The 16,677-nt window shown below is 40.7% G+C and overlaps 1 protein-coding gene across 1 annotated transcript in view; it reads left to right on the top strand.

The window, feature by feature from the left end:
* The window catches only part of PRKDC (protein kinase, DNA-activated, catalytic subunit), an 84,325-nt gene extending 70,562 nt beyond the window's left edge, over positions 1–13,763 (top strand). The window contains 12 exon segments of the mRNA XM_050312341.1: positions 409–496; positions 1,220–1,363; positions 4,794–4,998; positions 5,544–5,611; positions 5,871–6,091; positions 6,371–6,463; positions 8,319–8,408; positions 8,882–8,953; positions 9,038–9,239; positions 9,678–9,866; positions 10,448–10,587; positions 11,597–13,763. Of these exon segments, the coding sequence (XP_050168298.1) occupies positions 409–496; positions 1,220–1,363; positions 4,794–4,998; positions 5,544–5,611; positions 5,871–6,091; positions 6,371–6,463; positions 8,319–8,408; positions 8,882–8,953; positions 9,038–9,239; positions 9,678–9,866; positions 10,448–10,587; positions 11,597–11,801 (1,717 nt within the window). The 3' untranslated portion in view covers positions 11,802–13,763.
* Positions 13,764–16,677: the final 2,914 nt, after the last annotated feature.

Genomic DNA, 16,677 nt, shown 5'->3' on the forward strand with positions numbered 1-16,677 from the left:
TTTTTCCCCCAAATCTCTGATATATTTTCTGAATTTGTTTGCTTAAAATAGAAGATAAAGTCTTGTGCTTCACAGACAGTATCACCCTTCACTAACTGTCACAACAGGATGTGTAGTCTGGTCAATGCCTGTTTCTGTTTTAAGCATGCTTTCCGCTTACCCACCAAATTCCTATTTTCTTAGTAGGATGCTTAATTAAAAAATTGGGAGTTGTGTGGCATGTTCAGTCAACATATAAACAGTCATGCAGCCAAAGAGAGAATTCTGAGAGAGTTATTCCTACCTACACATAAATTATTTTACGAGATTCTTATGTATAGCAGACAGTCTAGATCACTGCTTATCTGCAAGCTAGGTGATGATGGTAGTTCCTGTTGTGTTGTAATGTGTTTTTTTCTTTTTTTAAAGGATCAAGAATAAGTTGGATAGGGGAGGAGTCGTTCAAGATTTTGTTCACTCACTTGAGCAGCTCTCTAATCCTGTAATGGTTTTTAAGGTAAAGTGTATTTTTTTTATTTCTCCCCTTCCCCTTCATTCCTCACCCTCTTTAGAAGGGTTTAGAAGAGCAAGTGCTGGGTGGAGCCTGACACAGTTCAGTTGACACCACAGCCACAGGAAGTGGTTCAACCCAGAATCAACTCATCATGATGATGTTGGGGTGCTGTCAGCAGCTTTCACTGGCGATGGTCTCCCTCCCTTGTGCCAACTGGCTGTTATGCACTACCCCTTTTCAGCTTTCTCCTCTGGGGTCTGGTGCCCTGCCACACAGTCAGTCTTCCTTAATCGTTCTGAAACCATTACAGAATTACCATTTGTGGCCATCTCTGTAATTTTGGACTACTTGTGTTTGATCACTTGTGTTCATATGCCCTTTTCCCGCTCCCTGCTGGGCATTCTTGTGTGTGTTCTGACCCATTTATCCAAAGGATTCTTGTCTTGTGTTTGGTACTCCTGGCCCCCTAGAGGCTTTCTTAGTTGTAGTAGAGGCTATGGTGGTAAACACAATTATCATAATAAAATAAAAGCATTTTATCAAGACGTAGAATGCAAGGGAAGTATTTCCATAGTCTTTGGATTGCTCTTTTGGTTCTCAAAAGAAAGACGCATAGTAACGATGGACTTATTAGTACAGTAACCCCAATGCAATCTGAGTGGCTTGCTGAAGAGCAAGGGTCACTAAAACTCTTCTCAGTAATCATCTGTTTCCTTCTGTTTGCAGGATTGGGTTGAGGATGTCAAAAATGAGTTGGCAAAAGCTCAGAGAAACAAAAAGAAGCTTAAGGAAATGTACGAAGGAATGTACAAGAATTTGGGAAATTTGGAGGCTCCTGGCCTTGGATTGTTGAGGAAAAGGTTTATTCAGGTTTGTGTGATTGATGAGTATTGTTGGCATCATGTCCTTTTTTAGAAGACATTAGAAGGTCAAAAGAGGGAACCAGATCACAGATTTTACTAGAGCTGCGAGACTTGATGAGACTTGATCAAGTCAGGAGTACAGGACTGGGATTTCTTTGCTAGAAGCCACTGACTTTAACATAGTTCAGTTTTCACTTCCGACTGCCCTGCAGGGCTAAATGTTCCCTCTTACTCAGCTTGTGCCTCTTCTGTCCTGCATGCTGCCAGGTTCTTAGGACCTGAGCCTCTCTGATCATCGGTGGGAATCTGGCCTTGTTTTTTGTTCCCTGCTGCCATGGATTTATGAGCACCTTAGGGAGTTTTGCTATATTATGCTACTTAAATTTGCTGCTGATACTAAATTATGTAGGGTAAGTAATACAGAAGAGTTACAACTATGAAGAATTAGGGAAAGGACTTCAAAAAATTGACTTGAGTTCTAAAATAGTGAAAATTAGTGTAGAAAATGAAGTGATACATGTAGCAAAAATCATAATTACTCTGGTTTCATATATAAAAAAATTCTTCAGGTTAGAGCTGACTATTGCAATTCAAGAAGAAAATCTTAATTTGTGATAGTTCTTTGAAAACATCATCTGTAAATACTCAAGGGCAGTCAGGAAAGAAAAGTGGCTGTCATTATTAAGAATAGAGCATTAAACATGGATTTATACATTGGCATGGCAATGACTGACTCTTGCTTCTAGAACACTTTAGTCCTCATCTGCAGTTCTCAGCACAGATACAATAAAATTGGATGAGGCTCAGAGTGGCAAAAATAATCAGAGGTACAGAGTAACCTCCATAGTAACCTCCAAGCAACTTTAGCATTCCACCAACTGGAAAAGACACAGTGATGCCAGATGCAATAAATCTCTTAACATCATTCCCAACACCAGTGGTGCTAGGTTGACTGAGGGTTGAATTTGATGAACTGAAACGTCTTTTCCAACTTTAACGATTCTGTGATTCTATCAGGAGTGCCAAGCCTGAGGTAAATATTCTATGGAAGTGGCAGGTTCAAAACAGTGAGAGGTGTTTCCTCATTCATTACACACTTAAGTGCTGAACTCTAGCTTCAGGGTGTTATGGATGCTTTCATGGGTTCAAATAGCAAGTAGGCAATAGCACAGGAGGGGGAAAATGCTTTGAGAGCTTTTACATACAAATGCACACTTCTGGGTCCAGAAATCCCTGAGCTGCGAATTGCTGGAGGCCAGGAGAGTGATACTCCTGCAGAAGGAGCACCCCAACTGTATGCTTGTACTGTATGTGCACAGCCTCTTGGCCAGGGCTGGGTGGATCCAGCTCTCTCCCCTGTGGCCACTCTTATGTCACATTAGCATTAGATAAACTAACCTGGGTGTCTCTAGGGAGGTTCCTTCCCCATGAGCGGGGAAAGGTGGTGGATGAGAGTAAGGTGGAGCTGGGAGGAGGTGAGGTGATACAGCAGCAGAAAGGGCAATTGGGAGGTTAGGGGCACACTAACCCTCTGAATCTGTTGCTGTTGAGATAAGCTAGGTCTTTGATGATAATGACTTTAAACTTAAAGAATAGGGGAAAAGAATGTGCAGGATGTGCTGCTGTCAGGGGTGGGGGTAGAGAGAGGGGAGCAGCTCTGTGTTGAGCTATCTCCACAGGGTGCAAGCACAGCAAGGGGCCTAGCAGGCATGATCACAAAGGCTGACTTAAACCAAAACAGTCCATGGCTCTTTAAAAAGCTGAAATGTGCAGTATTAGAGGATGCTGCAAGTAGTGGTGTGCTGTGGGAGAAAAGCACAACAGAGGTGCTGGAGAGGGGTAGCAGGGTTGTTGCCCTCTTTTAAAGGGAAGAGAGAGCAGTATTCCCACAGAGAGCAGCTGCAGAAGAGGGTCAGGGTGATGGTGCACAGACTCTGAATTCATTGCTCTCATGATGCATTATTATGAAGAAACAAAGTGTACTATGAGAATAACTATATCATTTTTAGCATCCTTGCTGGGGGAAAAAGATGTTTTCTCTTGACTGACACATAAAATTGCTCTACTGTGTGGAGTATTTCAGGCTCATAATCTTTATGTCTATGAGTTATGTACAATTTCAGTTGTAACTTAAACAATAAGAATCTTGATTTTTTTGATATTAAATTCCAGTTGTTCATAAATTAAACACTGATGATGGATTGTATTAATTAAAATACAGTGCTGAGGCCATTGGCTATTTGCTGCCTTGAATTTTAAAAGAAGTCAAAGAACAGAACAGAGAAAACAATCGAGTGTTCATCTGGAAATAGATTTAGTGATAAAGATGTTGTTGACTGTAGTAGTCTCTTCAGAAGGATGATTTTTTTTGTATTTTCATTTACTTCAGTGGAAGAACTGTGTCCTTCATAGTTTGGGAGAAAAATGATCAGACACTGAAAAAAAACCAAGTGAGCTTACATATCTTTCCAAGCTGTTAATACCAGGTCTAAAAGGGAGCATCTGGTTTTTCTAAACCTTCACTGTGAACACAAGAATTCAGTTAACTACTTGTAGATAATATTTTGTTTATTAAATGGGTCAGTGTGAAATGTCTTTGCACTTTTCCTTTATCAAGATACTTAAAATACTTTAAAATATGGTTCTATGCATTTTATGTCCAAAATTTTTGCAAAGCAGATCAGTAATAATAAATCTGATAGTAAATAAAACATTCAAACATTTCATGGAATGGTTTGGTTTGGAAGGGACCTTAAAGATCATCTAATTCCAAGCCTCCTACCTGCCTTCCAATAGACCAGGTTGCTCAGAGCCCCATCCAGCCTGGCCTTGAACACTTCTAGGGATGGGGCATCCACAACTTCTCTGAACAAACCTGTTCCACCATCTCACCACCCTCACAGTGAAGAGTTTCCTCCTAATATCTAATCTAAACCTACCCTCTTCCAGTTTAAAGCCATTGCCCCTTATCCTGTCATGGCATGCCCTTGTAAAAATTCCCCCTCCAGTTTTCTTGTGGGCCCTCTTTAGGTATTTTATAATAATGTTTCAATAGTTGATCCTAAATTTTTGTAAGTGGTTGAGATATATGTATTAAGTTTAATGAGCAGCATTATTGATTTGGTCCATCAGAATCCAACTGCAGCTAGAAGAGGTAAAAAAGAGATAAGCTTCTAATTTTGACATGATATTACTGAGTTGATAAAATATAGATATTTCTGTTGATGATAGTTGGTGGGTCTACCAAACAGGCAGTGAAAAGGTTCTGTCAAACTAGAAATAACAGAGAAAAAAAAGAACTGGAGTGGAAGGACTATTGATATATTTTTTTGAAGCTCAGATGAAGCTGTGTGTTTGATAAGAAGGTAATGTTCTGATGTTCTTGTGTAGTGTCTAGCACTGTGTAAACAGCACTCCTTTCTATAAATGATTCTTAGGCTTTTGGGAAGGACTTTGACCGTCATTTTGGCAGAGGTGGTTCAGAACTGTTGGATATGAAGACTAGTGACTTTAATACAATTGCAACTTCTCTCCTCTCAAAAATGTACAAAACCCATAAAGAACCTGGAAACCTGAAAGAATGTTCACCGTGGATGAGTGACTTCAAAGCTGAGTTCTTGAGGAATGAATTAGAGGTTCCTGGTACGTTCCCCTTCAGTGTTGATGGTGAACCGTCCCTCACAAGAAAGGGACTCTTGAGCTCTACTCCTTATATTGTCTATAAGGCCCTTCATTCCATCCTTATGCCTTACCTGGCCTTATCTGAAATAACTCAGTTCACTCTCTTAAATCTGTTCTTAAGCTGTAGTCCTGATTGTTAAAATTATATCTAAAATTGTATCTCTTACCTAAGAACTTAGTATTTTTCTAAAGGTCTAACTCCAGAAAATGTGATATATGAATCCAATATATGTTTAAATCTAGTTCAGAAAAGGCTGTGTCCTCTAAAACTATTAAGAGCTGCAATTCTCACAGCTAAATGAGGAAAAAGTGTTAGTTATTCACAGATAAAATCACACTATGTATATGTTGGATTTTTATGCATTTTAAAATATTCATAGTTATCATTACATTTGATAAATTTCATAAAATATTGGTGTGTTCTGTTCTTGTACACACTTTAAAATAGAAATAAAAACAGTCTATGTAATTTTACTCTTAACATTTTTTCTCCACTACCACTGCAGGTCAGTACGATGGAAAAGGGAAACCACTCCCGGAGTACCATGCAAAAATCTCTGGATTCGATGAAAGGGTATGTTTTTAAGACTGAGTCAAAATCCTGTGTGGTATAAATCTGTGTTCGTTTGAAGAATGTGACAATAGCAGGGTCCTTACTTGTGAGTGCATCTTGCAGCACATAAAGGAAGGTATATAAGTGGGCAGTGTTTTTCTAGTAGTAGTTGAGTAACTTATGTCATCTAGGGATGACAGATGTGCTTGATTTCAGTGATGATTCTGTAAAACCGATTCTTCTATCACAAATATTTTGCTTTTTCCTGTCTTTTTCCAAGATAAAAGTAATGGAATCCTTGAGGAGGCCAAAACGTATAACAATCCGAGGCAGCGATGAGCAGGAGTATCCTTTTCTTGTCAAAGGTGGTGAAGACCTGCGGCAAGACCAGCGTATTGAGCAGCTGTTTGATGTAATGAACATTATCCTTTCCCAAAATGCTACATGCAGCCAAAGAAACATGCAGTTAAAAACTTACCAGGTCATCCCCATGACAACAAGGTAGGCCTTTATCTTGAAGGGACAGAAATCCTTGTGTTAACATCTATTAGCCTTGGGATGTTGGAAAGTGAGATCTGTGTGTGCCAGGTTCAGGTTCAGAGTGTTTTCTGTCTTGGCTTAGTTTATTTTTTTTCCTTTTCCTTTTAAACAACGTTGAAATTGCTTTGTCTGGAAACTGGTTTTCAGAATATATTTAAATTGGTAGCTTTTAACCTTCTTTTAGCAGGCACTAGAACATGGTGTTCTTTTAAAGTTCTTCTTTGAATTGTTTTGTTCTAGACTGGGACTCATCAAGTGGCTGGAAAATACTTGTACCTTAAAAGAATTCCTGAAAAATAGCATGTCTAAAGAGGAAGATACCAACTATAACAGGTGATGCTTGGTTTAGCTGTCTGTTCTAATAGAGACCACTAGTGGGTTTTTGGATAACTGACAGTCTTGTGGCAAAATTTTTTTTTTTTTTTTTTTTTTTTTATTTCCTTTTTTTTTTAAATAATGAAATAAAAGCACCTATGAGCAAGGAGGCAGTTTGTACTTCCTGACCCAAATTAGTAATTGGCAACTGTTTGTTTAATGAATGCCATTGTACCTGGCATATCCTCCACCCAACTTGTTTAAACAAGAAGCTTATAATTATAATCATGTATGACGTCACTATCATCACCATTTCCTTATCAGCAGATTGATTTTACAAGCCAAGGATTTTGAGCTCTTGATTTGATCAGGCAGGAAATGGACTTAGGTCAGTGGGGGGCAGGGGAAGGGAGCAGAGACAGAGCTTTTCAGAGCCTGGGTTCAGCAGTGAGTCAGTGGTGGGGGTGTGCAAATTGGCAGCAAATGTACAAAGCACAACTGTAAAAGAGCACTCTCTCTGACTTTATGCAAGTGCTGGGTTTGAATAAATTATGTTGCTTTCTCCTGATCGTAATTGGAGGTTGAATATTTGTAAAATTGATTTAATTCTAGCATTTCAGCCTGTTTCTGTTCTGGAATTTAGAAACGTGGTTTAACTTACGAACGTTGTTCTTGGTTACATAATCTCTGAGTTTGTCAAAGTGTTGTTGTCACTGTTTATTTTTACTAGTTAACGTTTATGGGGCAGGTTGGAGGAACTTCCAGCGTGGAGGTTGGACTCCAAAGAGTCTTTATTTCTGCAGTTATTTGATTTGTGAGCAGTTTAGTTCCTTCATTACTGCTGCCGGGTTCACTTTTGTGAACAGCAGTGGTATTATGTTGAGCTCAGTTCACCAACTGGGAAAGTGGAGAGGACTCACATGGGACCATCTCACAAAGGGAGGACATTTCTAATATGCTAAATGTGGAAGATCAGTGTCTCTCTAAAAATAGGTCATAATTTATAGAAAAAAAGCTTTATTTTATTGTTGTATATAGACTTTAAATGTTTTCCCATGTGTTATTCATTCAAGAGAAATAAGACATTTTATACTGAGCTTTGTTGAAATGACAGCACTTGCAAAGGAAAATCCTGATGAATTTACTGGCAGTATTTTGATTAGGGTAGGGAGAAAAACTTTTTGAAGTTTTGAAATCCTTTTCTTTGTCCCCAAGTGATGGGCTATGCAGTCTATAAACGATAAATACTTCTTAAATGGAAAAAAATCTCTCTATCTCAAAACATGCTTTGGAAGGAAGGGAGGAGACAGGTGCTATATATTCTATAAGCAGTGCTACTAATGAATACTGGCTTCATATGGATTAATACCCTAAGTTCAGGCCCCCATTCCTTCCCCTTGTACACAGTGAGGAGATAAAACTGCCTTCCTGCATTCCATACCATTTTGGATGGACATACAGTAGCATGTACTGTGGTGGGCTACATAATGCCTCTCAAGTGGGTAGGAGACTGTGTTAAAAATATCTTTCCCTCCCTGGAGAAATTATTTTGGGTCTTTCTTCTCAAGGCAGCATCTAATTTTCACAGCCCCTATTGACAAATTAGCACCTTTGAGATGTCTGATCTTCCATCAGATATGACTGAAGTGTGTTCAAAGCTGGGGGAAGGAGATGGATGGATCAGCATACGCACTGACTGCTTAAGCTTCATTTCCGGAGCAAGGCTAAAATTAATGTAGTCTGTAGCTTCCTGACTCTTCCTTTGCATAAAAATCTCACGGGTCAGAGCAGCACACAGCCTCCAGATATTCCAGTACAGAGTGGTAAGATCATCAAGGAATCATCAGTGCTTTTTTTCTTTTTTTCTTCCTAGCAAAAAAGGACCTCGCGCTACCTATTCGGAGTGGCTGTCCAAGATGGGTGGGAAAGCACAAGGCATCTCTCGATACCATGCCATGTACAGGTAGGATTTAAAAGAGGACTGCATGTGAAACAATAGAAGCTAGAGTGTGCACACACACAGAGTTGTAGAAATTCCAGGAAAAAAAAACATCATCTGTGTTATAATATGATGGCTAGATTTGATTTTTGCTCATTCTACTGCTCTGTCTTACTGGAGATCTCTGCAGGAGGAGGTTAGAACTGCCAAAAATCCCACCAGAGTACAGGAATGCTTCCAGCAGCTTGCTCACTTCCTTAAGAAAGTGTCCTGAAGCAGATGCTGCTCCTCAACTTTATTTTCTAGGTGTCTTGTTCCTAATTATGCAGTGAAGTAGGCTGCCTCGGAGCCTGAGCATCTGCTCAAGTTGGACAGAGAAAACCCCTGTGATTCACAGAGAACTTTAGAATATTTGATGATTTCGGTCCCGACTTAACATTTCACATGCAGTGGGCTGTTATTTCAATGGCTGACATAATTCCATCGTTACTTTGCAGTAAGGCAAGCCGTAAAGAAGCAGTTACATCTTTCAGAAGCAGGGAAAGCAGTGTTCCAGAAGACCTGCTGCGGTGAGTGCGCTGTCAGTGACTGCACCTTGTAAAACAGGTGTTGGTGTTTATCTGTGTTCAACAAGCGAGTTCTGTTTCGTTCAGGCGAGCCTTTGTGAAAATGAGCACATCTCCTGAAGCCTTCCTGTCCCTGCGGTCCCATTTTGCCAGCTCCCATGCACTGATGTGCATCAGCCACTGGATACTTGGTATTGGAGACAGACATCTGTCCAACTTCATGATTAACAAGGAGACAGGTGGCATGGTGGGAATAGACTTTGGATATGCATTTGGTGCGGCCACACAGGTATTTGTTTTCTAATTAATTTGTTACAGCTCTTGCATTTATTATATGCATTCACACGTGTATTCTCAGTACTAAATTTGACGCTTTTCAGTTGCCATCATTCTGGTGCAAAATGGTGCAATCTTTACAAGTTATTTCTAGTTAATTGAATAAAATCTCTGTGTCAGATATTCTCAGACAAGCCCAGAGCTGTAGAGTTTCACAGCTGATATAGTGGGATTTTGCATAGTTCAGCCATGTTTTCAGCTGCTATCACCAAATATTCATACTAGAGTTTGGTGTCACAGCTTGGTCCAGTTCTACTGTATTGCACCTTATTTTCAGTTAAGTGACAAAGAGGGTTCCAAAGCTTAAAAGAACAAAATGCTCCTTTCTAATCCTTCTGTTCCAAGGCTTCTTATTTCTTGTTTTGTTTTGACTGTCCTTCCCCTTTGCTAGTTTTTGGGTGTGCCAGAGTTGATGCCTTTTCGCCTGACTCGCCAGTTTGTTAATTTGATGATGCCAGTGAAAGAGTGGGGACTCATTTACAGTGTGATGGTGCATGCCCTAAGGGCTTATCGTTCAGATCCAGATCTCCTCATCAGCACAATGGATGTATTTGTAAAGGAGCCTTCTTTGGACTGGAAGGTGGGGTTTTTCCTCTTTCCTCTTTCTTCATGTGAAAATTCTTAAACTGTACTAAGAATAAAACTGATCAAAAAGGAAGTATTTCTAATATGCACTCACAGTGCTCCTTTTATCTTTCTTTGTTTTTTTAAGTTCTCAGAGAAAATGAACTTAAAAGTATTTTAAATGACAGAATTCTATGTTGATGCACAAAGAATAGTAGCATATGTCTGTGTTATCAGTGTACTGTTTGTTATCTGAATGATAATCCTAAAGAAGTGGGTGTCTGTTGATCGTGTTGTGTCAGTTATGGCAGCAGCATAAATATTTCCAACTGTTTGCATTGAGCTTCTTAAATTTATATCAGCACTGTATATATCAAATTAATAATTACAGAGAAAACTGAAGCTAGTTGCACTTCAGTAACTTCAGTTGTAAATTAAATTTAAGTCATAGGCAAGCTAAATATTATCTCACTACTTTGTCCTCCACTGCATATACTGTTAAGAGTTACTGGCTTGACTTGCTATGATGTGGCAGCTTAAAAGTCTTTTTTAAGTGTATGATTTATGACAAATAGGGCAAATTTGTTTTCTCTTTAGAACTTTGAAGAAAGACAGCTGAAAAAAGGAGGCACGTGGATTAAAGAAATAAACACATCTGAAGTAAACTGGTACCCTTTGCAAAAAGTCAGCTATGTCAGAAGAAAGCTTACAGGTGCCAATCCAGCAATAATCACTTGGTAAGATGCTCTCCTTTTGCTTTAACTGCTCCACTAAGAGTTTTGGCAGGCTCCTGTGTCAGATTTTGTTCCCTTTGGATAGAAGAGTGGCTACGAAAAGAGAAGAGACAGGGCAATATTTCAACAAACCTTCTGTCAGGATCATTTTGGTCCATGTACAAGCTCTCTGAATCACCTTGCCAGCCAAAACACCAGATATCTCCCCACAAGTTTTCTTGCTCCAGCTCAGGCCTCTGAGCAGTTTTACTGCTCCTGGCAAGACACATCTCCCCACCCTGTCAGCCTGCTTAATCTCACACTGCTCAGCCCACTGTTCCTTATTTTTGTCTCCATGGCTTTTAGGCTAGGGGTAATATTTAAATCAATATATGCTTCTGCTGAAGGATTACTTGAAATGGAACCTGAACCAGCTGTAGGGGAGGCGTGGAGGTAAGCTGCTTCCCAAAAACATCACATTCAAATCTCACGGCATTTTCAGGTTATTTATGTCAGTCTAGTAAAGTCTGGCTCAAGCCAGAATGTCTTTAAAGTTCAGTTAAAAGTACAATTAATCCCTTCCATCCTCTTTTAAAAAGACATTTTGGATTAATCAAGGGAAAGACAAAAAAGCAAAGAAAGCAAGCCTGTTTTAAAACCATACAAATATTGAAAAGTGCAAGACTTGGGAGGAGTCCCTTTTGCGGTCAAGGCTGAAATGGAAGAGGCAGCAAAATATTTGTTACAGGCACAAAATCAGGAGGGCAGGTAAGGAGATCAACAGCTTGGATGTGAACTTCTGCATCCTTCTTTCACCTGGAGACCTCTGACAAGATTGACATATTCATGGTAAATACCCGCTTGTAAAAGACACTGAAATCACCAGTCTTTGCTGGCCAAGTCTTCTGCAGCTCTTCAACAGTCTCCACGTCTTGATCTCAATTCAGGCAGCTTTATTTTTCGAGTGCTGTTTTGTATTTAAAAATCCGTCTCAGATTTTTGTGTTCTCAAATTTGTGTGTTCTCAATTTCAGTGACGAACTACGCCTGGGCCACGAGAAGTTACCTTGTTACAAAGATTTTGCAGCTGTGGCTCGTGGTAATGCCAGTCACGATATCAGAGCCAAAGAGCCAGAGGACGGACTTTCAGAGGAGACCCAAGTGAGATGCCTCATCGATCAAGCGACAGACCCCAATATTCTTGGCAGAGTCTGGGAAGGATGGGAACCCTGGATGTGAGGAACTCCTCTCTAAAGCCCAGTCTGCCAAGGGACCTGTATCCTAATACACAGCTGCAACCAGATCAGAATTTTAGGGCCAAAAAGGAAAAAGCCTAACTGCTTTTATCATTGGTTAACTTGATTAATAGAGAATATACATTTTTTGTATTGAAGCTGTATTCAAACAGTTACTTTTTCTTAATTATTTTTCTTGTATGTGGTTCTGTAACAAAGCAAGCTTTATTGTCTTTGTGTTAAAATCTATGTAGAAAGAACTGGAGAGGCTATAGAACTGAAGATTTATTGGAGAGGCACGGAGACCCCTCAGCAGAAAGCACAAGTTCATACCCTGCAAACTTGTGGGCACCCCTGTAGTTATGTAGTGAAAGTCTGTGCTTTTCTTTTACAGAGACCTTGACGACAATCAATTGAAACTACTCTGCAGACACATATTATTTATAATTAAAACTAGAAGATTTTTGTATCAGTAGTATCAGTGAAACACATGGTGAAATTAAAGAGAAAATGGCTTTCAACTCTAAATAACACCTGAAGTATCTGAACAGTATTTTATTACTGGATAATGTATAGATGAGACTGTTCCAGCAGATTTTTTTTTTTTTTTAGCAATTAGAGGTTTATACCCTGTTATCTTTGCCCTTTGGAAGTCTGCACTCCTCATGTTGTGTTAATTCCAAATTATTTGTTTGACCAAAGCCAAAAGCAGTCACTACCACCAAGCAGAGTGTTTGTAAGCTTCTTGCCATAACTGCAGCACAGCACAGGCATGGCTACTGCACTTGGAATTTGCTTATGCCAAAGTGTGGAGGTTGTGCCAGATGTGGTTTTTCCTCTTTGGCAGCCAGTTCTCAGGTATGCTGGGTTTGGCTGGGGTTGAGTTAGTTTTCTTCAGAGCAGCTGGACTGGGGCTATGGTTTGGATTTCTGCTGGAAACCATTGATAACACAGGGATGTTTTATTGTTGCTGAGCAGGGCTCACACAGAGACAAGGCCTCTTCTGCCTCTCACACCCTGAGGAGTGCCAGGGTACACATGGAGTCGGGAAGCACACAGCCAGGATAGGTGACTCCAGCTGGCCCAAGGGATATCACATACCATGCGGTGTCTTGCTCAGCATATAGAGCTGGGGGAAGAAGGAGAAAGGGGGAGATGTTCAGAGTGATGGTGCTTGTCTTCCCAAGTCACTTGTTAGCCTGGCTTTCCTGGGGATGGCTGAACACCACCTGCCTGCCCATGGGAAGTGGTGAATGAGTTGCTTTGCTTATGTGCACAGCTTCTGCTTTACCCAGTAATCTGTCTTTATCTCAAACCATGAGTTTTCTCACTTTTCCAATTCTCACTGCAGGAGGAGTGAGCAGCGTCTGTGTGGGGCTGAGTTGCCAGCCAGGGTTAAACCATGGCATCAGGTAATCTTGGGGGCAAGTACAGTACAGATAGCAAGAGGGCAAGAGAGTTCTCTCAAATACTACTGTTGGTTTTTACCCAGAATTCACTGTAGGATATAGATTCCATTGAGGCTTTTAATAATTATCACAAAAGGTGTAATAAAAGTGAGTCTTTGCCCTTTCACTGCCTACAAGCTTTCCCTGCTGCCTCCATGTTGGTGGAGCAGTTCTGGTTTCGCTGAGGGCCGTGTCTGCTGCTGGCACCAGTCTCAAATGAATCTGTCAGCTGGAGAGCACAGCCTCCTGGATACAGTTCCATGAAAAACTCAGGATGGGGAAGATTGCTGAGGCCTAATGGACAGGGAGAGAGTTCTTCCGTTTCAAGTACTTTACAGCAACAACAACTGCTATTTGTCATCTTCCTTCTTAATAAATATACTCAATTGTTTGTGTCAATAGTATTATAAATCAAGAAATTCAGATTTTTATCAGACTTTATTAACAAAAAGTATTGTTCAGCTGTATTTTTGTAGAGGAAATATATTTAGAAATAAAAATAAACTTTCAGCTGTATACCTCATTTCAAAAGTTAATTTAGGGCACTTCAATCGCAGAAAGCTTCCCCATTTATCCATTTGCAGACATAATAATTAGTGGACAGTAATGTGGGGCTTTTTTTCATAGAAGTGTTTGGTATAGCCTATTTTTATATACACTTTAGTAAGATGTCTTGGTGTATTTTATTCTTTTAATCTCTGCGGTCAATTAAGACAGCAGCCTTATGACTAATGCTTGGTCAGGTGAGGTACTCTGGCTTTCATGCTGTCACTCTAAAATAGAAGAAAGTTTAAAGCACAATAAAATAACAACATGAAAAGGCAAGGGGACATTTAGAAATCAAGTGGCTGGTCATAAGAGGTGTTAAATGGCACTTTTGGCACATACCTTAGATATATACTATGTACTTTGACCCATACCGTAGAGGACAAAGTTTAGGTTTATAGTTTAACGAGGTTCTTCTTGTAGGACTTTTGATATCCTCAGCACCAATAGATGATTGTGCACAGCAGGCCTCCTTCCTTGGTCTTGTGGAAGGGGCTGGAGCTGAAATGCAGCCTGGTTCTTCCAGGGAAGGGGGACTGGAGATGACCCCTGGTGAGTGCCTTCTGCTCCTTTCAGTCCATAGCAAAAGGCCCTACCACTGTGAGACAGGCAGAAGTGACCCTGATGGTGCAAATGGGCTTAGAATGTGTCTATGACAATTTAAATAGTTAAAAGCTCCATCTTGGCCCTAAGTGCAATAGTTAAAAGCCTCAGCTACACCAGTCCTTAATGATGTATTTGTCAAGCTCCCATGTCAGCTGAGGAGCAAAGCACGAAGCTGCTGGGTTTTTATGAGCAGAGACCTATCCTATGTGAAGCAAGTGGAGTTTCCCTAACAGAGCTCTCCCCATGCAGCTGTATGAGCCTGGAAATAACATCCAACACATGTTAAGTGGCAGCTGCCATTCCCAATCCTGACTGAAGAGCGCTGCTCTCAATAAAATGCAGCAGCTAAATGGAAAGGCTGGAGCCAGCCCATGAAGCTGCAAGGAAAGTACTGACGCAATGCAAACCTCAAGTCACTGGCCTCAGTGCTTTATGGGGCGGGTTTATTTGGCTTCCAGAAGAGAACAAGATGATGTGAAGCTCAGAGTCAGAGGCTGCATCAGGTCTCATGCAAAACAAAACTATTCACAAGTACAGGAGAATATTTCCTTCTCAGATTAAATAACCAGATGGATGGGCACTATATCTGGAAATCCACTAGTTGCATCTAAAAAGTTACATAAAACATTAGCACATATTCTCACTAGGTTTTTCTAAGTGTATAGAATGATACTCATGTTTAAGCTAATCCTTACTATCCCTGCCAATCTTACAATTCCCCTCTAAGAATAACTACTGCTGAACCTGGAGGAAAGCTCTGCAGCTGCAGCCTGGAGTCTCCCAGCTGATAAAGAGGTTCCTGCATGCTGCTTCTCATGCTCAGGATTTTCCCTTAGTGCCCACCACTGTCCCCCAGTTTAAATGTTATTTTGAGGTGTCAGTGGCTGAGATGTGATACAGCACCAGCACATGTTTGGGCATGGGAAGGAACCTATGAGCTTTCCACAAAAAACAGTGAATTGGGCTTGTATTCAGTCATGGAATAAGAAATTTCCTATGGATCTTCTGCCTCACACTTAAGGGCTTGGCCAGCTGCCTTCCAAAGTATATATCTACATATAGAGACACTTCTCCCCAAACTTCATGGGGTTTTTTCAAAATCAAGGAATTAAAGTAAGGATTTATTACTGCTGCTTTAAAACCCTTTTTTTCCCTCACAAGTACTGAGGATGAGTGTCTGCTGCATCATTTTATTAACACTGTGCCTCATTTGGAAATGATATGGGCTTTAAAAATTTCATTTTTAAGCTATGCTGCCTGTAAGAAATGGCACTTATGCAGAAAGGTTGCACCTTGGCAGCCACCCAGAGCACTGAATGGTGTTAATGGTCTTGTAGCAAAGCTACCACAGAGCTACTCCTGATGTCACACTAGTAAGTGTCCAGAATACGATGTTTAGAGGGTTTTGCTGCAAAAAATGTTCGGGAAGATTTTAGGGCCACAAAGATGGTCAGAGGGCCAGAGCACCTTTCCCATGAAGTCAGGATGAGAGAGCTGGAGTTGTTTAGCCTGAGGAAGAGTGGGCTCCAGGGAGACCCTATTGCAGCCTCTCAGTTCCTAAAAGGGTCTTACAGGAAAGATGGAGAGGCACTTTTCAGCAGGATCTGTAGTGACAGCACAAGGAGGAATGGATTCAAACTTAGAGTAGATAGGTTTAGATTAGATATGAGAAGACATTCTGCCTCCTCAGATGAGGAAGTGAAACATTGGAACAGGTTGCCCAGAGAAGTTGTGGGTGCCCCATCCCCAGAAGTGTTCAGGGAAGGGTTGGATGGAGCTCTGAGCAACCTGGCCTAGTGGAAGGTGTCCATGGCAGCATCTTGGAACTAGGTGATCTTTAAGGTCCCTTCCAACCCAAACCATTTTGATTCTATGAAGGAGTGGCCATAAGGGGCTGGGAAAGATTTGGTTACAGTTTCCACATATTTTCAGGGTGGGTTTTTTTTGCTTTTTTGATGGGATGAAAAAGCTCAGCAGGCACAGGTGCAGCTGAACAAACCCAGCCTAGGCTTGAAGGGCTTAAACACCCGCAGGGAGTTGAAACACAGAGCTCTGGTTAAAAGAATTAAAAAGAAAAATCCTTTCATTTACCATCAGGTTGTTCAGCTCCTAAGAGTAGAGTGGCCACAGGCTGGATCAATGCAATGATGTACAGTGCAAGTGACAAACAAAATACTGGTATACTTCAGGACAAGGAAGAGGCATGAGTCCCAGCAGAGGTGGGACAAGTGGGCAGGGAGGGTCTGTCCAGCAGTTACTGCACTGGCTGAGGAGAGCCAA

The sequence above is a fragment of the Myiozetetes cayanensis genome, unplaced genomic scaffold (assembly GCF_022539395.1).
Source record: "Myiozetetes cayanensis isolate MyiCay16 unplaced genomic scaffold, myiCay2020 scf1, whole genome shotgun sequence".
NCBI lineage: Eukaryota > Metazoa > Chordata > Aves > Passeriformes > Tyrannidae > Myiozetetes > Myiozetetes cayanensis.